This window comes from Miscanthus floridulus, chromosome 8, assembly GCF_019320115.1.
Source record: "Miscanthus floridulus cultivar M001 chromosome 8, ASM1932011v1, whole genome shotgun sequence".
Classification (NCBI taxonomy): domain Eukaryota; kingdom Viridiplantae; phylum Streptophyta; class Magnoliopsida; order Poales; family Poaceae; genus Miscanthus; species Miscanthus floridulus.
The window spans coordinates 74,231,827-74,240,990 of NC_089587.1; the positions used below are offsets into that span (position 1 = coordinate 74,231,827).

Sequence of the window (9,164 nt, forward strand, 5' to 3'; positions counted from 1 at the left end):
CAAATGATTTCCAAGTGTCACTAGAACTTAAACTTCATCTTCATCTTGAGTTTGATCTTGATCTTCAATTTGAGTACTAAAATATGCCAAGTACACTCCACAATCAAATGGTCTTATACGCTTTGCTTGTCATGCTTCTAGATTATCTCAAAATCAAACTTAGGTACCTCAATCTTTTATAAATATGTTTCCAACTTGAGAACCTTTCAATCAAAGTGACTCTTGATCAATCCAATAATTGTCACTTTTCTGGCAGATTTTGTACCCTTCAAAGATTAATCCATAACTCCCAATGTACAGCTCTAAATACCACGAAATTTGGTGGAGATGTGATTCACTAAGTCATATACCATCTGTACAAATTTGAGATTCATTTAACTTCTAGATTGCTACCAGATTTCGTATCTTTCTATACTGCTACATGCTGAAAACTGTCGCACAATAGCTGACAAAATCTACTCCAAAACCGAAGCATCTCTTATCCAATTCTCATGAAATTTGTACAAAAACTAATACCATATGTCTAGAGCCTACATACCAAATTTCAAGCCAATCCAAATAGATTTGATCTCTCAAACTCAGACTTAATCACAGCTCACTCAGATTTTCAATAAAGGATAGATTTCAATCACTTGAGCTATTCTTCATCAAATTGAATCGAACTTGAAATCGACTTGTTTGAATACTTTCACACGACATATATCCATTCAATACACTTATTAAAAGTCATTTTATGAACTTATCCAACATAAATCAATCCAAACTTGATTACTAATCAATTAATCCATTCAATCCACTTATAGCAACCAACGTATGCATATTTATCCAATTCAATCAACTCATATGTACCCAAATCAATTAGATCAACAAGAAAATATACCTTGGTTAGCTCATAATCATCCATAGCAAGCTTTAACTCAAACATTTGCAAGCCATCAAATGTATCCAATAAATCATCCACAACTTCACAATAGCACTTGTATTGTTTTAGTACTTGGACTTCACTTGTTTTGACTTGGCATTGGGATGGGATATGCAATAAGCTTCTTAACTTGACTCAACTCATGATGAATAATATGAAACCAATTGAATCAAGCCTCCAATACCAATAGTACCTACAATCAATCATCCACTTTTTGATGGTACCCAAACTAGTTTGGGTCCTCTCAAGTTAGGTGCAGCATACTTAGGCATTGCCTTAGTATGGATAGCTAGATATTTTGCAATAGCAACCAAAGAGGTACCATTACCATCCTTCCTAAGCACATTATTATCATCAATTGAAATAGACTTAGAATTATTACCTAGAGGACATGAATTTGTCATGTGTCCCATTTTTCGACATGAGTAGCACTTTCTCTTTAATTGAGCCTTCTCTTCCTTGCTCATGTGGTGCTTTCCATTGCCTTGCCTTTCCTAGTTTTCTTAAGCCTTCTTTTCAAGCTTGTTTGGACAACCCAAAGCTAGGTGGCCCAAATCATCACAACTATGGCACTTGATGTGAGCAACTTCCTTCACCTTCTCTTCTTTGTTCTTGCTTACTTTCTTTGCATCTTGATTCATTCTTGGATTCTTCTTCATCATCAAATCACCATCATCTTCATGGTTGATCTTGATTTGAACTTGGGGCTTCTCTTCTTGCTCAATTTATGGCTTTGGTTGAGGCTCTTCTTGTTGCTTCACCACTTGCTTGGTTGGGCACATAGAGGTAAGATGACCCCATGTACGGCACTTGAAGCATTCGACATGATTTAGCCTCTTTTTCTTCTTTCTTCAACTTGAGCTTTTCTTTATTTGGGCAACCATTGGCAAGATGTCCCTCATCATGGCATTTGAAGCACATGAAATGAGAGAGCTTTTCGTGTTCTTGCTTCTTCATCTCTCTTTCATATCTTTTCTTGCCCCATCTCTTGCCCTTGATCTTACTCTTGTTGAAGCCACTCATGTCACCGTACCTTCTTTGAGTCTTCAACATGTGTTCCAAGGTGACTTTAGAGTTGTAGCACCTCTCTAACTTGTTGCTCAAATTCTTGACTTGTTTATTGAGCTCATTGTTCTCCTTCAAAAGGTTAGTCTCACAAGATAAGGAAGTAGAACAAGCATCTATATGTGAAGAATATGGCATAGCTAATAAATCATCACAAGAGGTGGATACATGCTTCTTGCCTACATCACAAGGGTTAGCAACAATAATATGTGATTGATCAATTGAGCCATGTGATGAGCTCTCACTAGTTTTAGATTTTTCTTTTGAAAGCTCTTTAGTGAGAAGAGCATGGTCTTGTACTAAGTCATCATGAGCAACACTAAGTTCCTCATGGGCCAATTTTAGCTTCTCATGTGAACAAGTAGTGACATAAAGTAGATGTTTTTGTTGTTCATATGTGTGATCTTTAGAAAAGAGTTTTTATTTTTCAATTTCTCTGTTTTAGCCATCTCTTTTTCTAAAGCCTTAATTATCCTACCAAATTTATCTAGAAGCTCTTCATATGAATCAAGATCAATCACATATGCATTAGATACCTTGGTGTAAACTTGTGACATGAAGCAATGAAATGTAGCAGATGAGCTTGTAGAGACATCACTCTCATATCCATCATCATCATCAACAAGTGTGCATGGAGTAGCATCATCATTTACATCACTTGTGGCATCATCATTAATCTTGTCAAGTGATCTTGTGGTATGATCATCATCATCATCACTTGACCATGAGGTGGAGCAATCTTCCACAATCACCGAATTGTGGCTATGATCAACATCCTCATGTGCCTCCTTCTTGGGCTCATCATCATCATCAGAGACCGTCCCATACTTCTCATTGAGATGAATCCAAATCTCATGGGCGGTCTTCATGTTAATGATCTCTTCAAATATGCTATCATCCAAAGATCTATACATGATGTCAATAGCTTGGGTGTCGAGATCTAGTCATTTCTCTTGTGCTTGAGTTAGATTATTTTCATCTAACACATGAGAAAAACCTACATCTACCATCCACCATATTTGAGGGCAAATAAACTTAAAATTGCATATCATCCAATTTTTCCACCGTGCAAAGTGCGTGCCATAAAAAATATGTGGACAATCAACATCTAGCCCATAAGTCGCCAACCTCTTGGGTCGGTGAAGACCACAAATGAGAGACCTAGCTCCGATACCACATGTAGGGTCGAGATGGTGTACTAGAGGGGGGTGAATAGTCCTTTCTAAAATTAAATGCATCAGCTAATCGAAACAAATACGAAATTAAAACTATCGGTCTAGTCAAGACTACACCCCTCTAATTCACAAGCACCTTACAAAGATCCTAATGAGGCAACAAAGGTGCTAGGCTAGCTAGTGCTCACCTAATAATTCTAGCTTGCAAGGTCACATAAACCTATGCAACTAGTACTTTAAGAAACCGGAGAGCTCCTACACAACTAGTGATGCAAAAACACAAAGCTCCTAAACTCACTAGCAATGCTCAATAACAAGGCTACGCAAGCCTAATTAGAGAGAGCAAATTACTTAGCTACACAAACTAAGCAATGCAACTAACAAGGCTATTCAAGCCAAATTAGTTGCGCAAGGGAGCTACTTCTATGCTACACAAGTAAGAAGGTAACTAGCAAGCTACACAAGCTAACTAATTACAAGAGCAACTACACAAGCATAATGTAAATAAAGTAAATACAAGCTTTTGTAACGAGGATGTCAACCAACGGAAAGACAAGGATGGCACGGTGATTTTTATCCCGAGATTCATGTGCTTGCCAACACGCTAGTCCCCATTGAGACAAGCTCCAAGGTTGCCGCCGGTCCTCATGCTAGTGGTGACCCGCAAGTCACACTCTTCCATATGGAGTGCTTATCACAAGCTCTAGCACTTGACCCGGTCAGACCACTTGTTGCCCTTCGCATCTCGCTCCACTATAGTTGCTCTTTGTGGCTCCCGCGGTGTGAGCACAATCCCTCTCACAATCACTTCTCCAGAGCACCGCACAATCTTCTTTGCATGCTTCGATGGAGACCACCACCAAGCCATCTAGGAGGTGGCAACCTCCAAAAGTAACAAGCACCACCAGCTTGCAACTCAATCACCTAGTGCCACTTGATGCAATCTCACAATGCAATTGCACTAGAATCACTCACTCATAATCGATTCGCACTCTTGCAAGCACAAGTGAGTTAGATGGCTCCTAAGCACTCTCAAGCAAGGACACAAAGTCCCCCAAGGTGCCCAACCTCAGCCATGGCCAAGACACCCTTCTATTTATAGCCCACAGGCCAAATAGAGCCGTTATACCTTTTCTGCGTAACGATCAGACTCACTACAGGGATGACCAGACACGTCAGGTCATCAGAGTCCGGTCACTCCTAGGCTGCCACATGTCCTGACTGTTTGAAACTAGCCGTTGCCGCTCAATGACTCCCAACATGCGCGCACAGTCAGCAACTGACCAGACTCGGCGCTCGAAATGACTGGACTCTCAAACTCCAGCGTCTGATCGAGTCCAGAGAGGATCCAGAGACAAATTTTAGCGGCCGGACGCATCCGGTCACTACTAACCAGACTCGCCAGTATGTCCGGTCGCCTTTGCGTGTAGTGCCAAACTTTACATGAACAGTAACCTGGGCGTGTCTAGTCACTACTCCGCCTTAGCGCCTGGTCCATCCGCGCCCACTCACTAGTGCGTCACGAAGCTGATCAGACTCGCGTGACTGCGTCCGGTCACACCACCTGACCCGTGTCCGGTCACTCTCTGCCTCTCTCTCATACTCTATTCCTCAACTAGAATTTCTTGGAGAGAAACGGGAATTGTCGACTGAGCCTCTTCTCTCTCCTTGACACCTTGCCGACATGCATGCAAACTTGTCCCCTTTTACTATTCCTCAACAAGAATTTCTTGCTGAGAAATGAGAATTGCCGGCTCAGCTTCTTCTCTCTCACTGACACACAGACATGTCCCCTGCACTATTCATCAACAAGAATAACCACGTCCAGACATGCTCCACAAGACAGCATAGCTTGCAAGCCAAGTTAGTTAGGACCTCCCTCAGGCTCACGACCCTTTGATCGGGAGAACCTCCTTCTTTGTATACACCCTGGCCCCGAACTTTATATAAGGGCAGTCAGGGCACCCATCTGGGGGATCTGAAACCATTTGATCCTCTACCATTTTACTCATTCTCCATCATAGTAGGGCTCCTAGAGCTTCCCTTTAGGCAGTCCATCTCCTAGCTGTAGCTCTCCAACCTCTTCCACCATTCTTGCACCTCCATTGTAAGAATTTCAAAGCATTCAAGCGAGGAACACGCACTTGATCATCTCTGAGACTGGACATAGGGCTCCGGCCTGAACCAGTATAAATTCTCGTGTCTTTTGGATGCTACCATCGTCTTTCTAGAGCACGCAGCAACCGTATAAATTTACTAGTTCGGTTTACAAAACACCAACAATCCAAGACAACCATTTTTCACCACCGACACTGGCCTGGACAGGAAATGGACCATCCTAAATCCTCCAGCGCCTAAGCTATCAGTTATGTGAATAGTGACGTGGGGGGCGAGCTACCAGGGGCGTCTCCTCTTATTTATAATCGCGTTGTGAGCCAGGGTGCCGAACCCTAGAAGTCTAAGGATTGCCGTCGATCACGGTAGATCTTATTTATAGTTGGAAATAAATGACAGGTGGGTGGACCAAAAACCTAACGCTTAATTAACCTCATAATTAAGTTCGGGGTTAGCTGAAACGATCACATTCCAACAGAACATACCTCATCTCTCTCTCTTTCTCTCACACACATCAGGAGCGAAGCTATGTATAGTGCTTAGGGGTACAAATACACCGCCTCAAAAATATAAAAACAATCATTATGACTAAACTTTCACCTTATGTATGTATCTCTTATAGCACAAGCCTATATGCACCACAAAGCAAGTGCACCCCTTTCAATTTGCTCTAGTTTCACCACACACTTTTCTACCAACGTAGCCCACCACTAACTGATTCAAGCACGCCTTCTCCCTTTTGGATGTTTTCCGCCACTGCTACCGTGGCTGTCGTCCCACCCCCCCAACCATTGTCATTGTCGACTGCCTTTCGCACATACCGTTGCTCTGTGGCTCTCATTCACACACAGATCGAGCTTGAAGCAACCTCATCATTCTTCAACAACTGAAATTTGGGCGAGCTGTGTGATTAAGAAACCGACGAGGACAACTTGATATTGGTGAGCTCAAGACATTCAATAACCAGTCTTGCTTATGCATGAACAAAAAAAATAGCATGCAAAACAAGATTATTGGACAATTAGGCCATATATTAATTAACAACTCAATATTGCAAATATAAGCACACACGCACAATGGTAGGGCGTCTCTCCATGGATCGGATGAAAACTCAACCCTTACATGAGTTGCAAAACCAACAAGCAACAGCAGTGTACGCGCGTAATCAATCATAACACATGATTAGCCGGTGAGCTCGTCCTCCAAGTGCGTCGCGATGACGACGTCGGAGGTGGGGTAGGCGTGGCAGGTGAGCACCCAGCCGGCGGCGATCTGGTCGTCGTCGAGGAAGCTCTGGTCTGACTGGTCGACGCTGCCGGCGATGACCTTGCCGGCGCAGGAGGAGAAGGACCCTGCGCGGCAGGAGTAGGGCAGGTCGATGCCTTCCTCCTGGGCCTGGTCCAGGATGTACACGTCGTCGGGCACCTGCAGCTCCACCTCCCCCTCCGGCGTGACGAGCTTCACATTGTAGGTGGCCTGCGCGCGCAGCCTGGCGCCACGGGCCATGGGCACCTTGGCCGCAGGCAGCGCGACGGTGGCCGGCGCCGGTGCTGGCGCAACGCGGAGAGAGGAGGGGAAGGCCGGCGCGCGGAGGCTGCTCAGGACGGTGGCCATTGTTGTGGTGCCGGCCGGTGCGGGAGCTGCTAAGAGACGCTGTGTGCGCTAGGGGAGAGCGGCTGCTGGAGTTGGGTCGGAGGAGGAGGCGGCAAATACATAGATAAACGAAGGGATGGCGCGAGTGCAGCGTGTAGGCTTATCTTTTTGGTGGGGCCTCCAGCAGAACGGACGTGTACTCTAACCTTTCATGTGATAACGTCCCCAACAATTTTGGCCACGAATTTTACCGGCCCTCAACATCACCGGAAATTCACATTGTTGTGTAATGTGAATAACGAACAACGTATATACTCCCTCAATCCCAAAATACTAAATTTGACCAAATACATACAGAAAAGTACTAATGTTTATTATCTCAAACAAACATCATTAGATACATCACATCATATATTTTCATAGTAAACTTATTAAGAGATACAAATGTTAACATTGTTTTCTAAAAATCTAGTTAAGTTTGATAATATTTGACTCCTCAAAGTACGAAATGTGCACTTATTTTAGGATAGAGAAAGTATATTTATTAGACAGAGCAAGTATATTTATTAGACAGAGCAAATAAAGTAGTGAGTCTCAGTACATGGAAAATAATATGCGGAAACCAATTGATGGCCACTGATTGGTTATTGTGCGGGTGGAGGCCACAAGTCATGACTGGGTGTACTCTGGCCATGTATATAGTTCTAATAATTTGCATGAGAATCGATTTCTGTATTGTGCCAGGATATACGCTGCTCTAACTTATATGGGAATAGGAGGGTTGTAGATTTATCAATTATGATGCCATAAATTCCAATTCATTTTAGGATTGACCTCGATCCACACCATGTCTGAACATATATTGTGCGTTTGGTTTGAGGATAAGTGATGTTGGATGGGTCCATCCCATTTTAGATGGGGATTGATTCAGGGTCAACGAGTGAAGGGGGACACCAGCGAGGGTGTATTCCTTCATATTGGGGGACGCAGGATGCCATCCCTACAAATCGAGCGGAGGGGGCAGCCGCTCGTCCATGTTGTCACTCTTCCGCCTGTGGTCGTCGAAGGCAAGCAGGGTCATCAGAGACGCGGGAAACACGGTGCGGCTGCATGAGAGTTGTTAGTGGTGCGGGTCGAGGCCCACAGACAGCTTGACAAGAGGCGTGGGATCTTGTGAAGTCATTTGCACCACTGAGTCGGATCTTGCAGCAGAGAGGGCGGGTTCCTCCTCGCGCTAGGGATCATGGATGCACGGACGAGAGCTCCTTAGAGGTCATGGGGTCATGGTGGCTGGGGAGACCTCCTCACTGCTATGGGGAGGTAGGGGCAGGCGGGCAGTGGTGGTGCGGGGAACATGCGACACCGGCACCGGAGTGGGCAATGAGTGGCGGTGGTGTAGGGGGCCAACAATGGCGGAGCGAGGGGTGTGATGAGGACAACACTACTTCAAGTACAATCCAAAGAGACTAGGAGAACCAGTGTGGGCATCCAACTCATCCACATCATGGTGTGGAGTCCCAGTCCAACTAAAGTTGGACTCCATCTCGGATTTTAGGAGCAATCCTGGGTAAAATCGACGTCCAGGACGTATACGGACTCCGTTCTTGATGATCCACATATGCATGGAAAGATAATTTGATAAGATAACAAATGGCTTTTGATTCGTCCTAAGTCAACAGGAATCGTCGAAACAATAAGTCAGTGCCCATAATCTATCAGGGTATTGCGACACCGTTTTTGGTCCGTTGGGCCGTATATCGTATTAGGGGCGCATCCAGGGGTGATGACGCCCAAGACCCTTTAATTAGCCGCCGTCGCTCTTATTAGGGTTTGGGTTTTGTTGCGTTCTTGTTTTCTTCGTGAAACAGACATTGTATGCTGCACTTGTATCGTCAAGATCGACTGTTGTGAACCAGACCCCTATTCTTGATCGTGTTTGTCTATGTCTACTAGTCCTTTTGAATCAAGATTTGAATCTCTTATCAACTCATATACTTCATTCATACTTGCAATTATTTAAGATTGTGTTCATCCCGCTCTTACTTGAGTTCTTCATTCGCTTGTAGGAAAGCCTCCTCAGCACATCAATCATGTTGCGTGGCTGATAACCAACAGAGCAGTGGTGTAATGGTTGTGAGGTCCAAATCAAACTTGGTTCGAAGCCTAGATCGTGAACGTCGAGTTCTCTACCAATCGAAGTTACTACCTACCGGAAGATCGAGCCGCGTGACTTGCGAGGGCGTTGGCGTGACGAATAAGAGATAAGGTTGGTAGGGCGTCTCTCGATCCACGGA

At 44.3% G+C, this 9,164-nt stretch overlaps 1 protein-coding gene across 1 annotated transcript; it reads right to left on the reverse strand.

Moving 5' to 3' along the window:
* Positions 1-6,287: 6,287 nt before the first annotated feature.
* Positions 6,288-6,987, reverse strand: LOC136476693 (ferredoxin-like). The gene has a single exon (XM_066474624.1). The coding sequence runs from the start codon at positions 6,889-6,891 to the stop codon at positions 6,460-6,462; it is 432 nt and encodes a 143-aa protein (XP_066330721.1). The 5' UTR covers positions 6,892-6,987; the 3' UTR covers positions 6,288-6,459.
* Positions 6,988-9,164: the final 2,177 nt, after the last annotated feature.

Coding starts and splice junctions, on each gene's coding strand:
- LOC136476693 (XM_066474624.1), bottom strand. CDS start 6,891: ATGGCCACCGTCCTGAGCAGCCTCCGCGCGCCGGCCTTCCCCTCCTCT.